Below are 19,242 nucleotides of genomic sequence, written 5' to 3'. Positions count from 1 at the left end.
ATTCATCCTGGTCCATTTAAAAAAAAACACACAATTAAAATGGTTGTCTGCTGGTGTTAAAAATTCAATGTTGAATATTACATTAGCTCATCATGAGCTTAAAATAAACCTTGTCTTTTTGAAGTTTTAGCACACGCCCCATTTTTTCCGATGACCGTGGTACAAGATTATAAAATGCATTAGTGCAAATGGCTAAATATTTGAATAAAATCATGTTTTGTTCCCCATCTTGATATGTACACATAGTTTTTCCAACATAAATATTGAGGCCAAACACAAAGCTACAGATGTTTATAGCATCATTTATTTGCTATCATACACATACAATCAATGTCATCAAATAATTTACATATTACAGCAGTAAAATTGGACACTATTAAAACAATACAAATAGGTTGTTAGAAATATACTTCTTTTTAGTACATTTATTTCATAGACAGTATACGGTAATATAAATGATGGGTTCCTAGTCAAGATAAGAAAATCTGACAAAACTATGTGTGGAAGCTAGCAATGAGGCTTGACAAGTAACAAAATATGTTGCATGTCCAAGAGTCGGATATTGAACACATGAAATACAAGATTGTTTTTCATTATTGCATACCTTAAATGTTTAATTTGTGTTAATTTTATCTTGTATATGGGTTATGTTGTTCACCAACACGACGAGCAGTTATTTTTGTTAATAAGACATCACAGTGCCTATAAAACGTATCCTTTTTAAAGATGTGAGATAATATATTCATTCAAAATGTATTGCAGTTGGATTAAATTCCCATACAGTATACAAAGAGAAGAGAAAAGAAATAGTGCATGTTGTGTGTGACTCATCTGTGATTGGGGTGCCAGCTAGGGTTCTCCAGCACAGCCAAACTCAGAAAAGTCTGTTTGGTGCGCAAAATAGGGTATAACTGCATGATGCTCATAAGCGGCATATACCACCTTCAACCTTAAAGCAGCATTGTGTGGTTATAGTTAAAACTAGTATTAAAATATTAAAACAAATAAATACAGGAAACTTTGTATTTACAATTGTACAGGGTCAAGACAGGGGAACATGGGACTGCAATACTCGCACCAAAGCTGATCATCTACGGTACAATCAATTTCTACAATGATTTCATCTACTGTGGCACAATGTTCTATGAAGTCTCTAGTCTAGGGTAGTAAACAATTTACTAGTAATTTGTGCTCTGAACAGAATTGTGCATGTTTAAAAACAATACATGCAAAAATAATTGTTAATTGAAATACATGTACTAAACTAACTTTAATTTAAACTCCTATCTTGCTGGAAAAAACTACAATTAAATCTTAAAAATTATAATGGGATTGTTTTAAATAAAAACACATTTACAGCACTTATAGCATAACATCTTGAAATTCTAAAAGCAGCAAAGCCAAGTTAAGTGAGGTCACAGATATGTTGTAAGTTCATAATAAATATCATAAAGTTTTAATATACTATAAGAGTACACAAATACCAGTATGTTCCTCTATGTAATTATAGCACATTCTAAGTTCTTTGATAATTTCACAAGCCATAAAAAAGTTATGGCAAGGAATTCTTATCAATTGATCAACAATATTCTGGAAATCTCTCCCATCTACAATCAGTTGTATATCACCAAGAATCCAAGTAAGGCTTAAAAAAATATATGAGTTTAGAACAGCGGTTTCAAAAAAGGTAGGTAGGGACTAGGGACAACTTATCCCCAATCCATTCAAAAAGTTGCGAATGCTTGCCATGACATTTAAGTATATTGTGAATTTAAATAAACAATAATTGTCACAACACAAATGGTCAACAACATGTAAAAATAAGAATTTTTTTCATCTAAGGTTGAAAAAAAAACACCCTCAGGTCAACGGGTTTTGCCAGGTAGGGTGTGGTTGCCCTAAACACAGGTATTTTTTTCTAGGTATTGAGATTGAGTTGTACCTAGAAGAACTATTGAGCAATGGAATTATACTGCTGAAAATTTTCCCTATTTACAAAATTGCTAGTAGAATTCTGCATGAAACAGCAAAATGTTAATGGCTTTGAAAGTTCTGGTAATCAAGTTTATGTTGAGGACGCCACAGTCAGGCAGAACGGCTCTTGTGTCATTGATTCCTTATGTTAAGACCTATCACAGCCGGAACCATCAAGGCAAAAACATGACACCCAAGAGCACACTACAGCTGGTTACAGTGACATGAAAGTAGCAAGTTGTGGGTATATTTCACTGGAGACTCCTAACCCTGTATCCAGGTGGTGGATTCTAGCTTCAACATAATCTGAAATGTAAACTTGTTTTTGAACACAGACAAATACATATTCTTAAAGGTTACACTACTCTATTTAAATGTTGAAACCCTGTTTCCGACACACATACTATGATAAATTTTGACAGTGATACATACAGTTTGTTACATGACAGTGATATTGTGTTGTACAGGTAACAGAAGTACCCAGTCGAAACCCACTTTTCTGATTTGATGATCACTGAGGCTATATATCGAACTAAGCATGTCTTAATGAGGAGCAAGTGCGATAACCACAAAACCATGTAATATGTGAGTCTGTTGAATGCAAGACATTGGAAGTACAAGTATTGACGGAAGAAAGACTTGACTTACAACTTGGCAGTGTTGAGAATATCTTCACATAGTTTCTTGTAGTGCCACAAGTCTCCTTTCACACGTTTCCTAGCCACGCCAACCTGAGCAGTCTTCGGCATGGCACACACCTCAAGGTCAAACGCCAGTTTGACACGCCCCCAGTCATCTGCCACCGTACACCTCAGGGTGTAACTGAACAAACAAGAGGGAGAAGCATTGAGGACAGTTTTTAATTATAGAGCAGCTGTAAAGGTTACAATATATACTTCAGGTCAAGTGCTGAAATAATTTCAACCAAAATTTTAGAATAACTTTCAAATCCAAACATTTAATTGTATGTCAAGTCGGATCAATTCTTGCTCTGAGATTCCTATAAACGTTACACCAGCTTTCATTCGGATAATTCTTTGCAACTTACTCGCTCTGCTTGAAGGGGATAAATTTCTTCTCCACTGTAGATTTCAGGCTCGCCAGTACCGTGTCAGGATTTGTCTCGTTTGTTCGGAACACATTATGAAGTGCCTGGAAAAAGGAATATAAGATGTGTGTACATAAACTTGATGAAGCCTTTGAAAACATGTCTGAATTTTGTCTTGATTGGCTTTATCAGTAAAGGAAGCAATATTTACATGTCATTGTCATACAACTTATGACAAAAAGTAAAACAATGACCTACTATGGTATACTGCATACAGTCTTTGTATAATCATCCAAGTAATTGAACGCTGATTTTTTTCAACACTTGTGAAATTTAATCCTATTACTTATAAAAAACACCAATTCAAACCCACCTTAACTTTCCTGGGCCCATCAGATGAGGAGGACCTCTGCTTCTTGGGCGTAAGCATGTTAAACATTTTTTCAAGGCTGCCGAACACAGAGCCTTTCTTTGCCTTGCTAGGTGTGAGGTCCATGTGGGCTCTGTATAGCTCCTCGTCAACAGACGCCGCCCTGTGGGTAGAACGCCCAGCCACCGGGCTGTAAGTCACAATCCACACACACATTACTGACACATTCCTGCCTTGACCACTGACTCATGCGTGTAAAACTATATTTGTATATGATGTGTGAAATAATTAACTGGCTATGCAAAGTTGCTAAGCAAAATAAAATATAAGCAATGTTTTGAAATTCATTGTGAGATTTGATTTATTAGTGATAATCGAATATATGCAGCGTTTCATTCTTGAGTATTCAATTTTTACCTCATGGAGTTTATGGCTGTTATCATGAGACTTTCAAGCAGATGAAATAATTGTTACCTTGATCAAGGTGCTACACAAGCAACTACGAGGGTCTAGTCTACAATTCACAACATCCACCTGACTAGCCCCAGCTCTGTACGCCAGTGGTCAAAGCATAATGTGCAGCAATGGTTCATGAGAGCGTGCAATCTACGCTACATGATGACAATGTATCTAGCAATTATTTTTTCATTATAAAATACTAATAAAAAATAAAAATAGCATTAGTTTGAAGCAGGAATATTGTAAGCAACAATACTGACATGAATGTATAGGTATGTCAACCTTTAAATGAAACTATCCATTTGTGAACTGTTAATAATATTTCAGGAAAAAAATAAATAAGTGCAAGCAGATGCCTGAAGTTTTTCATCTATCACAAATAGAGTTATGGGCCTTGCAATATAATGCAATGATGAAATGCTTCAAGCTGAAAATGTTCCTAAAGATGTTTATTTTCAAAACCCATGCTTCTTGTATGACATTGCTAAATTCATGTTCTATGCCAGACAGGGCTGAAATCATTTGCTATATCAGGCATGGCAAAATTCATGCTATAATTTAATAGAGCATTTTCAGGAAACAAATTAGATATGGATGTCGAGTTAAAATGTCCTGAGTAAAATGGTTAATTATTTGATCATTTTGTTGTTTAAGTAAAAAGGCAAGATTCTGCGAAAAATTCATTAAAACTGGAGGTGTACAATTTTTTAAAAAAAAGGTGAGTGATTTTTTTTTTTTAATTCATAGGAAAAGGTAAAAGACAAATACCAACCCGAAGTGTTCAGGGTATGTAAGCAGAGCATGCTATTATACATGCCTATAGAATTTACGGAGTCTAAAGTGTAGGTAACACAAAAATGCTCTAGGTCACTGTTGAATTCATGTAATACCTTTGACGGTAAACTCGAGCTAAAAAGCAAAACATGTTTGTAAGCTACAGTACAGTGTACTCCCAACCTGTCCAGTGCCTGTATCACTGTGTGTACATACTTTTTGGAAGCACTGAGTGGGGTCTCTTTTGCCAAATTGTTGATTTGTGAGTCGTAGGAGCGTGACGGCGACAGCGTGCTGTTCATCAAGGAACCATTGTGGTTCTTCCCCGGGGTACACACTGCATGAAACATACATCACCTTAATCATCTTAAATGCTTAATTGTGATCTTCAAACAATCAGTTACAATTAACTGCCTAGTGTTTGACATACATGTACTACTAAGGAACTCTTTCTGCTCAAGCATTGAAATTTTACAAAAGAAATGAAATATTTTGTGTGAATAACCTATTGCTTAGTGAGATACTTAGTAAGGCTCACTTAAACAGACATTATTTATAACATGTATTTCTTGCGATAAGGAAAATTATTGTGTACCAATCCCTAGAATGTAATATGAATAATAAAGATTATAGCATGCTTTAAATACAAAATATTTAGGATTTTATGTTCTTTCATTACAAATGGCTTTTAGTTAATACATTCTACAAATAAGTGACAACAAACAAAATTACTTAATGTACTAAAAGGAAAAACAAATTGAATGAGAGCAACACATACCATTTCTTTTATCTAAGGCTTTATACTTACACGTATCATCCAATGCTACTGGCAACTGTTTTGCCATTAAGGGAGATCTTGGTTTTCTCTTGTCAAAATTGTTCTGCTCTAGTAGATTCTTATTATTAGCCACCTTCATGACCTCATTCCTTGTGCGTGGTGTTTTATTCCGTATCCCAGGAGTCTCAGGCACCAGGAAATTCTCCTTATTCTCTTTGTTGCTATCCTTGTTATCAGAGAATGGCAATCTTTCTCGAGCACGACTTTTCTGTCTATCTGCCCTGCTGCCAGATTTCTCCTGCGTATGATGGGTTTGGGCAGAAGATTTTTCTGTTGGCGTCCGACAGGCATTGTCTGCACTCATGCTGCGTGGCTTAAAAAATGAAATATTAACAACATATAAACAAATTACTTGTAAAATCATCTCAGAATAATAAATATGGAAGGTTTATAACTTGAAAAACAATTTACAAACAATATTGGAAGAAGCTTTCGTAAAAATGTATTTCATTAATGTATTTATTTAAATAAAAATAAGGCAACAAAATTATTCAAAGGTTAAAATAAACAAAAAAAAACACAATTTTCAAAAATAAGCCTTATAATCTAAGATTATCTTTATAGTGGAAAAATCATCCATTACGTGGTGGAATTTTCAGCTTAATTTTTTTTATATCGCATCACAAAGTTAATAAGCCATACTCTTGGTGTGTCCTGTGTCTGTTTCACGGTCTGCTGTATGAGGCGTACAGGCCGACCCTTCTGTTTCTTTTCTAGCAGCAGAAAGTAAGTGGCTGTAAGGTAATCAAAATTCCACAGCGTCACCTCAGCCTCCATCTCACTACGTGATTTCCCATAGTGCACCGCCAGCTCTGTGATACAGTCCTCGTCTACCTTCCACTGACCAAGGGAGATCAAGAGATGATATCATTCTAGGTATTATAGATTTATAGGATATACAAGTTGTTTTAGCTTTATTAAATTGATGCAGCTACAAGTCCTTTGAAATAAAATTCAAGTCATTGGTTTGTTTCTTATAGTAATTTCAATTGCTTGTGATATTTTAAATACAGCTTTACACTTGTCAAGGCTTTTAAAGTTTATAGATGAACAGTTTAAAACAGTGTATATCCCAGCTCTATTATTAAATCTATTAACCTGTAGCCAGTGCCGTATCAACAGACTTACGCTGTATTTGCTATGCCACTCAACACTGATGTCATAGCCACTGAGGAGCCACGGATGAGACATGAGATGGCCGACTGTGATGCGACGTTTGGGGTCCACCTGCAGCATGCTGGCTATCAGCTCCTTGGACTCCAGGCTTAGCCAGGACGGAGTGTCATACTTGCCACTCTGAAATATACATGTATGTTTAAAATCAAAGTTTGTTTCAGACCATGCTTTATATGCAAGCTGCCAATTTAGTATGAATCTTAAGTTTAGTGCAAAGTATTCTTTATTCACAGCCTTTTACTGTTACTTGATTTATGCTTTATAAATCAATACCTGTATTTTCTTGTATAACTGTGGGATATTTTCATCGTCAAAAGGCAAATATCCACACAACAGAGCGTACAGCAGGATACCCATACTCCAGATGTCTGCCTGTGTAAACAACAAGTAATGAACATTGGCACAGGTGGCTTTTAAGGAGATACATTAATGAAAACAATATCTAATGAGTATTAAAATAATATAAAGAACTTTATTGAAAGTATTTTATGGAATATAAAGAACTTAGAAAATAATGTTGCAAAATTACAATCTGACAAAAAAGGAATTTTTAACTTAGGATCATCAACAAGCCTTAACACCTTTTGTTAAAGAAAGGAAATGTAGGAATGCATTTACATAAATTTATAAGTATGAGGTAGGTTCTCACCTCTGCCCCGAGGTACTCTTTGCCAGAGATGAGTTCTGGAGCAGCATAGGCCGGGCTTCCACAACATGTAAACAGGTGCTTCTCCATACCACCCTACAACAGACACACCTAATAGTTACAGGGAGGTTAGCCTCATAACCACCATACAGCAGACATACCTCATGGTTACAGGGAGGTTAGCCACGTAACCACCCTACTACAGACACACCACATAATTACAGGGAGGTTTACCACGTCACCACCCTACAACAGAGGCACCTCATAGTTACAGGGAGGTTGACCACGTAACAACCCTACAACAGACACACCACATAGTTACAGGGAGGTTAACCGCATTACAACAGACACACCTCATAGTTACAGGGAGGTTAACCGCATTACAACAGACACACCTCATAGTTACAGGGAGGTTGACCACGTAACAACCCTACAACAGACACACCACATAGTTACAGGGAGGTTTACCACGAAACAACCCTACAACAGACAACTACATAGTTATATGGAGGTTAACCCCAATTCCATCCTACAACAGACACACCTCATAGTTACAGGGAGGTTGACCACGTAACAACCCTACAACAGACAACTACATAGTTATATGGAGGTTAACCCCAATTCCATCCTACAACAGACACACCTCATAGTTACAGGGAGGTTTACCACGAAACAACCCTACAACAGACAACTACATAGTTATATGGAGGTTAACCCCAATTCCATCCTACAACAGACACACCTCATAGTTACAGGGAGGTTTACCACGAAACAACCCTACAACAGACAACTACATAGTTATATGGAGGTTAACCCCAATTCCATCCTACAACAGACACACCTCATAGTTACAGGGAGGTTTACCACGTAACAACCCTACAACAGACACACCACATAGTTACAGGGAGGTTAACCGCATTACAACAGACACACCTCATAGTTACAGGGAGGTTAACCCCAATTCCACCCTACAACAGACACACCTCATAGTTACAGGGAGGTTGACCACGAAACAACCCTACAACAGACAACTACATAGTTATATGGAGGTTAACCCCAATTCCATCCTACAACAGACACACCTCATAGTTACAGGGAGGTTTACCACGTCACCACCCTACAACAGACACACCTCATAGTTACAGGGAGGTTTACCACGTCACCACCCTACAACAGACACACCTCATAGTTACAGGGAGGTTTACCACGTAACAACCCTACAACAGACACACCACATAGTTACAGGGAGGTTTACCACGAAACAACCCTACAACAGACAACTACATAGTTATATGGAGGTTAGTCACGTAACCACCCTACTACAGACACACCACATAACTACAGGGAGGTTTACCACGTCACCACCAGAGGGGCAGAGGCACCTCATAGTTACAGGGAGGTTTACCACATAACAACCCTACAACAGACACACCTCATGGTTACAGGGAGGTTGACCACATAACAACCCTACAACAGACACACCACATAGTTACAGGGAGGTTAACCGCATTACAACAGACACACCTCATAGTTACAGGGAGGTTAACCCCAATTCCACCCTACAACAGACACACCTCACAGTTACAGGGAGGTTTACTTCGTAACCACCCTTCAACAGACACACCTCATAGTTACAGGGAGGTTAACCACGTAACCACTCTACAACAGACACACCTCACAGTTACAGGGAGGTTAACCCAAATTTCACCCTACAACAGACACACCTCACAGTTACAGGGAGGTTTACCACGTAACCACCCTACAACAGAGGCACCTCATAGTTACAGGGAGGTTTACCACGAAACAACCCTAAAACAGACACACCACATAGTTACAGGGAGGTTAACCGCATTACAACAGACACACCTCATAGTTACAGGGAGGTTTACCACGTAACAACCCTACAACAGACACAACTTATAGTTACAGGGAGGATAGCCACGTAACCACTCTACAACAGACACACCTCACAGTTAAAGGGAGGTTAACCCCAATTTCACCCTACAACAGACACACCTCATAGTTACAGGGAGGTTTACCACTTACAACCCTACAACAGACACAACTTATAGTTACAGGGAGGTTAACCACCTAACTACCCTACAACAGACACACCTGATAGTTACAGGGAGGTTTACCAAGTTACCACCCTACAACAGACACACCTCATAGTTACAGGGAGGTTAGCCACGTAACTACTCTACAACAGACACCTCATAGTTACAGGGAGGTTAGCCACGTTACCATCCTACAATGGACACACCTATTTGTTATAGGGAAGTTAACCACGTAACCACCCTGTACCTGTAACACCTCACTTACAGGGAGGTTAACTACGTTTTTATTGACATGAGAAGATTAAATAATTAAATGTTGTGTTAAATGTTCACAGTTTGCCATGACTCAGAAAACCTCAGTACCTGACAAATATTTCACATCAGGGACTTTCATTGTAAACTGTGCATCCAACCTAGGATACCCCAACAGTAACTTCCATTAAGAGTAAACTATCTATTGGGACCCCATCTAATTACTTAACACTCCAAATTCGTCGATCATGAGGACCCACAGTTGAAAATCTTTGGGAAAACTCTGGATGTTTCAGCCTATTCGATGGGAAAATTTTCAGAACTTAAAACAAATGAATATTTGATTAAACAAGACCCATCTGAAAGATTATATATGCATAATTTTCAATGAAAGGTAACAGTTTATCAAGAATTTCAAATTTATAATATTAATGTGATTTTTGTATGCATGCTGGTAGCTTTATATTTAATTCAGTCAAATGTCTAATAATTGATTACACAAAATTTAGTTTTCCCATTCTCACAAAGCGGTGAACACTGGAAATATCAAAAAGTGTTATTTTTTATTTGTTTATCACAGTTATATTCAACTTTTTACACATATACTATCAATATAATTGCAACAGTTTGTACAAAGCGAATGCAATAAAATCTAATGAAAACCTCCAAAGGCTCACCTGAGGGTTAGCACAGAGACCAAAGTCAATCAGTTTGAGATTCTGGTCTTCATCTAGCAGAAGGTTTTCCGGTTTGAGGTCACGATGGGCGTATCCTTGGTTGTGGATGTAACCAACAGCCGCCACAATCTGTCTGAAGAAGATCCTTGCCTCATCCTCACCTAGCCGATCCTTTGCCACTATATAGTCAAACAGCTCACCCTCAGGACAATACTGGAATGCAAGGCAATTTGGCAAGGTTCACCAATTTTCACAGGAAATAAACCAGAGTATGGTATCCATATATAGCCATACTAAGACTACAACCCACACAGTGCATAACTAATCAACATTTTTTAATTGGTGTTTCAGCAGCTATCATTTGTAAATATATAGTTGTTTTGTTTTCACAACATAAAATCAGGAATTATATTTCAACAATTGGGAAGACTGTATGTTTAATAATTGAGAATGGGGTCAAATTGGGGTCAAACTGACATAAAATAATCTTAAAGACTTTTTATATTTTATTGTCTTCAGATATTTCATACCTTAATGTTTAAAATGAACTGTAAAGTAAATATGGCATATATTTGGGTGAAAAATAAATATCCAAATTGTGTTTGAAAACCAAGGGCGAGTTGCTAAATACTTTTTATGAGCAACTAAAGGGACTAAAATTCAGCACAAAGCACTTGCATTCATTCACTCCCTATCCAAATTGTGTTCAATAACCAAGGGTGAGTTACTAAATACTTTTTATGAGCAACTAAAGGGACTAAAAACAGCACAAAGCACTTGCATTCATTCACTCCCTGGGAATACCTCAAGAATCATGTAGAACCGGTCTGTTGTCTCAATCACCTGGTAGAGTTTACAGATGTGTTGGTGACAAAGTTCCTTCATGGCCGCAATCTCGGTCTTCACACGTGGCAGATCCTCCTGCCATATACACACAAATAAAACACATGCCCTTGCAAATTGTACACTGTAAACAACTTATGATTTGAGAAGCATTCATGATTAATTTTAGAGTTGAAAATAAGCTGTTGAATCTACCAGAAAATTATTAAATCTAAAACTGTCAAAGATTGGAGTGAGAATTTACATGAATGACATGAATGAAGCAAAGTTTATTGAAGATAATGATTTTCATTTTACACAACAAACAATTTTAGTTATGAGTAAGTAAGAACTGTTATTAACTTTGTTCACAATAACCGCTTTACTCTAACATGTAGTCTATACTTATATAAATAAGTAATATATCAGCTGTTGAAACTTATTTGCACTAACAAACATTTAAGTCAGAAGATTCTGAACCCAAAAATCAAATGGCATTATTTCATTTTTACTTACACCAAGGGATCTCTTGTCCATGATTTTAATGGCCACTTTTTCACCAGTGAGGGAATGATATGCAAGCTTCACCTTGGCAAAACCACCTGAATGAACAAGTAAAATAACCTTTGAATGAAGGAACAGATCTAATGAAAAAATATCATTTCTACAACGTCTAGTGAAACAAGACTTCTGATAGATACCTGATAGAATGCTACAATGTGACATTTTTTTTTGTAAATTACAATTTTCCTCCACATGAGTTAAGAGAGTAGAAGTATATTCCATGGCCGCTCGTGTAAGATAGGTACATCCTAACCAGACCATAGGCAGAACAAGCATCTTACATGAGCGGCCATTGTGGATGCTTTTGCTCCCACGTGACCACAGTAAAATAAAAGACAAAAAAATGTATTGTTTTCTCAGGAGCTCTTTTGAGCACAGCAGGTACTTTTTACCTTTGCCAGTGGGCAAGGTAAGGATTTCCAGCATGGTCAAATATTTTGATCTACTGGGGTGGGAGAATAAAGTTTTTCACCTGAGCCGATGGTTTCCCGAAGGTGGTAGAGACCCTTTAACTCTGAATAGCTCATCTTTATGTATGTACGAACACACACATCAATAGTCTGAAATAAAATAATTTTAAAACTGCCTATCATTCACAACAATTTTTTATCCTACAATCAGTGTAGGAAAATAAGGAAATTGTTACACACAATACTTATTAAAAAGCTTATTAATAAAATATATTGACTGAGCATTGTCATTTTTTAATGTGTATTGAATTCTAGACAGTTCTGCATATTTCTGAATTTGAGCATCTATTATCAGTTAGTTTTATTTTAAAAATGTTATATTAAAGCAAGAACAGCTCTTTTAGTATCTTTCAGTGTTGCAATGTACAATACACAGGCCAGTATTAGTTAAAGTTCTGCATTTGGAAATGTTTGGAGTTTAAAGTTCTGAATAAAGATCTTATAGTTATGGCCAAGGTTACAGGGCACACTTTTCCTCCTAGGTTTACTTTACTGAAAAATGCATTAATGATTGTAAAAGAATGGATTTTCAGAATTTATTGTTCCCTAATATAATACTCAACTCATTTTTTTCTTGAAATTTGTAAAAAGATATACATATCTGACATTCTGACCTGTGAGATTGGCGAAAAAAAGGCCGGCACAAAGGATCAATCAGAGGTTGATAATTCAAGTAATGCACTAGTCAATTGTAACCATGGCCCCCCGGCCCAGGTCCGAGGTAGCTATAATAATGAGCGATCAGGGATACTTTTTTATTATTTTGACATTTCTTATGTATCCCTGTAACGCTACAACTCTCTACCATTTAACACTGGGCGAAATAATATATAGTAATGTTATGCATCAATGTTAAATAATAATGACAAAATTGTTCAATTATACCAGACAGTGATCTAAACTGGGTCGAATTTGTCATTAGAGTCGTTATTTTCACATAAATATATTCTGGGTCTAGAGTGTAGAACGGTATTTGTGACCCAGAATATAGAAAAACTATACACATTTTTTTTTCTCTAGATTTACAGATATTGGGATACTTGATAAACAACACATGTAAGTGTTTTATGATATCTGAACATGTTATTTGGCATAATGAGATGAATAACTATGTGTTTAATAGTAGACAATAGTATTTTCATAGAAATTTGAATTTATAACAGAGATAATTTCAAAATTGTGGCCGCGAGGAATCTCTGCCAAAGGACTGTTCGCTACTTTTTGCTGGGATGGTGGAAGTCAAGAGTCTGCCATAGTAAAGAAATCGTCAAGACTCATTGGCAGCCATTTAGGTGGACTTAGGTCCGGGGGTACAGTCTTGAAATTAGACTTTCGGATAAACAAGCCCGAATTCTTATACTATTGCATGGAATCATATTTTTGAACAAGCCCTGCTATATAAACTTCAGAATTTGAGCAAGCCCGGAAGACTTTTTAACAGTGCAGGGCTTGTGCACCGGGCTTGTGCTAATTTCGACCACTGGGTATACGAAAAATAGCCAGGGAAATTTGAAGCGCTTCAGCATTGCCAAGTGGCACCAAAACACTCAAAATCACTGGGGTAAAGCTACACTTTACTGTTATAAACATAACATAACGCTAACAGGTATGCCTTTGATTTAGACACAAATTGAAACAACACTCAACAGCTTGAGCTGACCTCAGACCAAAAATTAAAAAAAAAACGCTGTCATCTTGTCATTCCTTACCCAGTACGGATTTGTTAAGTTTTATGGTATCTTTACATCGGAAAACTCACATATTTGTATTTTTTGAAACCACTATTAATACCGAAAAACTCCAAAAAACGTGAAGGAAAATGTGTTGGTTTTAAAAATGCCACTTCTTTCGTCCAATCAAAACTCAAATCGCTGTTATACGCTCGATTTACATTTTAATTTCATCGAATATGGTTACAACCAACTAATTTTTTGAATCAGTGGCACCGGACTGTACACTCGAAATAAAGTGTTATTTTTATTATAATCGTATTATGCACCAGTCAATTGTAACCACGGCCCCCAGGTCCGAGGAATAACCAGGACTTTGACTTTCGGTCCAGCCAACCCCGGGTAAAATCCCCGCCCTGCGTGGACGAACTGATGGTTAAACCCCGGCCAAATGCCCCCTTGGTGGTGCAATCGTAACAACTCGGCCATCTCCGGCAAGCTTCGAGATAGACCTCGTAAATAGTAGTAAGGATATACGAAAGTGCGATGCGGCTGCCGGCGATTAACACCGTTTTCAATCCGCGTAAAGAAGGCCCATTGTAACAACAAGGAAATGGACTGTGTTAAATTAAATGTGCTTGTTTAAGAGAAAATATTTATTGTAACCTCAAAAAATGTTCGTTTTATGAATATTTAGATGTTTCCTTATAGTTGAAGCACTCTGTTAACTCTAGAAAAATCGTGAGCACACAGAAAATGTACTTGACAGTCATTGAAATGATCATACGGTTCATGGCATGCATGAATCATTACATCGGATTAAATGCATGCATGGACTAAATGTCAACATTTTCTCAACAGTTATAGAAATACCCTATGAAATGTAAGTTTTAATTCATACTTTGCCGTGTTATTTTTCACACCATGCCTTGCCATTAAAACAACATTACTATTCTGTAAAATCATTGATTGCATTGTGCAGCCTTTTGTGGATTGTGGTAGGATGGGTGTGAGCTTGGCACCCAGTCAGCTTTACCAGCTGAAATCTATGCATGCCTTTACTTCAGCATTATTTGGTTTGGGCTGCAGATTTTTTTTGTGTAAACAGTTCTGTGGGGTTGAAGTGGGGCGGTGACTATCCACGCAGTAACCTCTAGCTATTGTTAGAGTACCAGTACAACGTTCATGTGGATATGCACCAGACAATTGTAACCACGGCTCCCCCAGGTCTGGGGAATAGTGGGGACTTTGACTTTCAGTACAGCCAACCCTGGCTAAAATTCCCCACCCTGCGCGGATGATCCAATAGCAAAATCCCTGCCAAATGCCCACACACCCCAGGGACTCTAGGTAAGGCCCATTCCCCTCTATATTTTAAGCGAAGACAAAACCACCGCATTCACCCAGCACTGCAGGGCCACCTGATAGGTAAAAACACGGCCCATTTCCCCGGTTAACCCCAGTATTCCTCTGGACCTGGGGTGGGGGGGGGGTTACAATTGACTGGTGCACTAAGTTGACAGATAGTATTTGTTCAAGGCAGATCATGCTACACTTTACCTCCTAGGCTGTGGATAAAACCACTCATTAGAAGTTTCCTTACACATTATATTTGTCTTAATCTATAATTATTAGTCTCAATATCTTTGAGTAAATTGTCATTTTTTATTTAAAAACAACAACACCAAAAGAGTAACTGATAAGATACTCAACTGATTTATTTTTTTGTAAATAAAAGCCTTAAACAAAATATTTAGCCAGGTCACTAAGCTTTTCAGCAATGTATACCAGACTTTTTTCAATAATACTTAATCTCTTTTGAATAATTAGCCTTTAGATCACTCTTCACCAAATGACTCTTTCATGTCCAACTCCATAAAATGTAAACAAGAATAATTACAGTTTGGATCAACATGTCTCTTAATTTTATTTTTTAATATTAGTCAAGTAATAACAGAGCCATCTGTATGCAATCCAATGTAAAATTAATGATAAATTAGGTTTTGCTCCCATTTTTACTTTCATTTCTGTGCCAAGCCCTTTTAAGTGCATTGAGTCTTTTGGGAGACTTCACAATATTTCTGGCGTTTAATCCCCAAATATGGCTTTAAGTTACCATACAAATTTAAGTCTTCATTACAAAAAATACTGTATGTCTCCACTTTAACACACAATGAGAGGACTATTTAAAGCATTACCATGTGTCAGAATTATAGATCTTTCTTTGCATTTTATTTGTCTAAATGTATTACCGGTCTCTTTAGCAATATTCTTGTGCCTCTTTGAGTACTTGGCTTGACAGTTTGGTTTTTAATACATTGTTTTGAATGTTTTATTTGTACACAACAATGATGATGATGATGATGACACTATGCTATGCCAAAACCTCAACACATTTTCTTCAAGCAAAAAAGGACAGTCATTCAGAATAACTTTTATTACATCATTTGAGAAAATAAACTCATACAATCAACAAAATAAACATGCATCTGTAAAATCACAAGTCATGTTATGTGTGCGTTAAATTTAACTTAATAAAGAAAATAAATATTGGTTGCAGAAAGCAATGCGCATCACTTCTAATAAACATTCCAACAGACTGAAAAATAAATCAACACAAATGGAAAAACTGTTTGCAAGTCAGCTAGTATATATTTTACAAGTCAGCTAGTATCTTATTTTATGCCTTATCAGATTGCTATGCAAGCTGGAAGCTTACAGAATCACTCTTAAGTCTGTTGCCTAAGTAGAAACAAGTATGGACATCCTTTTCCTGAGGTCAAGAGAAATGATCTTGGAGGTCTTGAACTCACAACCTTGAATCTGAGGCTTATCCTCTAGACCACTTTCACCTTTTCACATTTTAAAGAGCCCAGTTTACAATATGGCATTTGCAAGGATGTGCCCTATTAACAAATTTTCTGAAGTCTTAAAAATTGAACTGAACAAAATAGTTTTCCTTTATTTGGTCTGCCGATGCCATCTGTTTCTGTTTTTGTAGTTATCTTCCCTTCATAATATAGGAAAACCACTTTAAGCGTAGATAAATCCTTTACCATATAACCCTTTTAAATATATGTTCAGATTTATTTAATAATCACGGACCTACAGATGACTTTTATCTTCAACTTCACATCAGTATGTAAGTCATCAAATATTTGAGATGACAAGATGTTCCACTGAATGCTTTGTTTCCATCTTGCACTTATTTTTCCAAGGTAGGCGTTGCAGTTGTGTTAGATGATTTCCATGCATTGCAGGTCAATCCTCATACAATGGCATTTTTGATTACATTCGGATTCCAGTCCCTGAAATAGAAAACAGAAAATACAACAATAATAGGAATCATATTTTCAGATCAATTATTTTAAAAGCCTGTACAACAACAGAAAAGTATTCACAAAATATTAAGTGCAACACCAATTTAAAGCTGCATCCTCACAGTTTTACTGTTCAGACACCTTTTTTATTTTTTTGTCTTTAAATTGGCAATTATTGTGCAAATGTATGGAAACCAGTGATATTAGACTGCTGACATAATATCAGATCACAGTCTTTCATATACAAGTTTGAAAATTTGGTAAAAATTCCTTCTATCTAGTCATATAAGGTCACACATAATAGAACAGATTTCAATTGTTTGGAAAATATTTTTTTACTATTGCTTTAAGCCATATAATTAATTATATGTGTAAATTTAATTTAATTACTCCTTTGGGCTATTTAAGAATGACCAAGAATCTGTGAGAGAGCAGCTTTTAGCTCTGGACTACTGGTAAATTAAAAAATATGAAATGAAATTGTTATCATGTTTAAATTCATCTACAATGTTGATATTTTAATACTGTCAATCCTTGTTGATTAATTGTACAAACATGCAGGTACTTTTGGGCTTAAACCAATAGGATACTTGACTGTTAAAATTATTGTCCGAATTTCGAAAATAGCACAACCATTACCTTATCTGCCTTTTTTTCATTAGAACAAGCCGGGAATCAGAGTCAGCCGCACCCCTGGTACCATACTCTGAAAATGACAAAAAGATTAAAATTTAAATGTCTGCATTTCATTGGCACAGTAAAAATTTCAGCATTTTTCAATGTTTCTGCATCACCACCACTGATGGATATCATAGAATTTAGCCTTGAAAGAAATGTGTGCTGGTTTATGCGTTCAAACTCATTTTGCTAAACCACTAGGTCTAGAATGAAGATCTAATTTATTTAGAGAACTATATTAGTGAACAGGGCCGAGGCATTTAATTGTGCCATTACATTAAGTTGTTCGATACCAACACTCACTGACATATAAACCATACATCCTTAGTTAAAAAGAATGTAAATTTTAATTATAAAAAATTAAAGTTAATGATATGAAATGTATGAGATATAAATACACTGAGAAAGAAAGTCTAACCTATTATCGATTTAAGTAAAGTCAGATTCAGACTTATTTGTTATTAAAAAAATCAAATAGAGTATTTGTTTTCTTAATTTTTGCCATTGATCACTGGAGCTTCAAAATTGTTATTATCACTATATTAGAATCTGTCAAAAGAAGACTTTACCCCACCCACTAAGAATTAATGACATTTCCATTTAGTTTTTCATGAGGGCTCTTTTAAAACCATTTTTATATTTTAATAAAATACAATAAGTATAAAAATAACACTTACACACAAATAAGTGGTAAAAGTTCGCTCCTCATTCTGTCTTTGGACTAACATATCTCTTGGTTGTCTGTTTGAACATCTTCTTGCATTCGGAGCTCCTCGGCCATTTTATTGAAAACAAAAAAATGGCCGAGGAGTTCCGAATGCATCTTCTTGGTCGGCCATGATGGACTATTTTCTTACGACCCGTATTATATCCGAGGCCATATCTTGATACTAGCCGAGGAGTTCCGATTGTTGGTGGTGGTGTTAGTAGTTTATACTCCGGGTCCCGGCGTGAGCACATTGAAGGGTCCCAGAGTGACAGTTCAACCACCGCACACCTATCCTGGGCGGTGAACCAGTACTAGGTGCCTTCACTTCTGTAAGGAACTGACAACTTCTGTACATGCCAGGGGCAGTGGTGCAGTGCGAATGGTCGTAGAAAGGATTTCATAACCAATCACAACAGAAGTGACCTGGTCCGCCCGGGAATCGAACCCGGGTTGTCCGATTAACAGTACAACGCTCTACCGACTGAGCTAACCGGGCGGACCTTATTGTGCAATTATGGAAATTATGGTTGTTTTAAAAATAATAATGATTAATAATATAGGTTTTTTTGTGTGTGTTTTTTTGTTGTTGTTTTTTTTTTTTTTTTTTTTTAAAAATGGCCTGCGCCCGATTTTTTCCATTTTAATATGTATGTGCGGGATAAAAAAATACATAGTATACTTTCTATACACAGGTATATAGCCCCTGGTACAGTGCCTTCTCTTTTTTATCAATAGGTC

General features: G+C 36.4%; 1 protein-coding gene and 1 long non-coding RNA gene across 5 annotated transcripts; both read right to left on the bottom strand.

The window, feature by feature from the left end:
* Nucleotides 1-290: 290 nt before the first annotated feature.
* LOC128241496 (maternal embryonic leucine zipper kinase-like) lies at nt 291-14,077 on the bottom strand. 4 transcript variants are annotated; one of them, XM_052958460.1, is made up of 15 exons: nt 13,887-14,077; nt 12,130-12,217; nt 11,610-11,695; nt 11,076-11,192; nt 10,272-10,484; nt 7,289-7,381; nt 6,913-7,011; nt 6,592-6,759; nt 6,106-6,303; nt 5,434-5,776; nt 4,842-4,962; nt 3,396-3,582; nt 3,023-3,126; nt 2,623-2,796; nt 291-2,280 (listed from the first exon to the last, which is right to left on the bottom strand). In XM_052958460.1, the coding sequence occupies exons 2-15, from the start codon at nt 12,182-12,184 to the stop codon at nt 2,271-2,273; spliced, it is 1,968 nt and encodes a 655-aa protein (XP_052814420.1). In that variant the 5' UTR covers nt 12,185-12,217; nt 13,887-14,077; the 3' UTR covers nt 291-2,270. The 4 variants fall into 4 exon arrangements, with proteins under 4 accessions (XP_052814420.1, XP_052814428.1, XP_052814411.1 ...); XM_052958468.1 differs by having other exon boundaries at nt 13,919-14,077; XM_052958451.1 differs by having other exon boundaries at nt 13,837-13,971.
* Nucleotides 14,078-16,061: 1,984 nt separating this feature from the next.
* On the bottom strand, nt 16,062-18,665 carry LOC128225185 (uncharacterized). Its single transcript, XR_008259618.1, has 3 exons — nt 18,473-18,665; nt 17,757-17,823; nt 16,062-17,105 (listed from the first exon to the last, which is right to left on the bottom strand). It is a non-coding gene; the product is annotated as an uncharacterized LOC128225185 (long non-coding RNA).
* Between the last annotated feature and the right edge of the window lie 577 nt (nt 18,666-19,242).

Source organism: Mya arenaria, chromosome 2 (assembly GCF_026914265.1).
Source record: "Mya arenaria isolate MELC-2E11 chromosome 2, ASM2691426v1".
Classification (NCBI taxonomy): Eukaryota; Metazoa; Mollusca; class Bivalvia; order Myida; family Myidae; genus Mya; species Mya arenaria.
This window is presented reverse-complemented; position numbering and strand designations above follow the sequence as displayed.

What these genes read in the sequence shown, in the direction of transcription:
- LOC128241496 (XM_052958460.1), bottom strand. Translation starts at nt 12,184, where the DNA reads ATGAGCTATTCAGAGTTAAAGGGTCTCTACCACCTTCGGGAAACCATC. An exon ending in TGGACAAGAGATCCCTTGGT is followed by an intron (nt 11,193 to 11,609) that starts GTAAGTAAAAAT and finishes TGTATATGGCAG; the next exon opens with GAGGATCTGCCACGTGTGAA. An exon ending in AGTAGCATTGGATGATACGT is followed by an intron (nt 4,963 to 5,433) that starts GTAAGTATAAAG and finishes TGTTTCATGCAG; the next exon opens with TGTGTACCCCGGGGAAGAAC.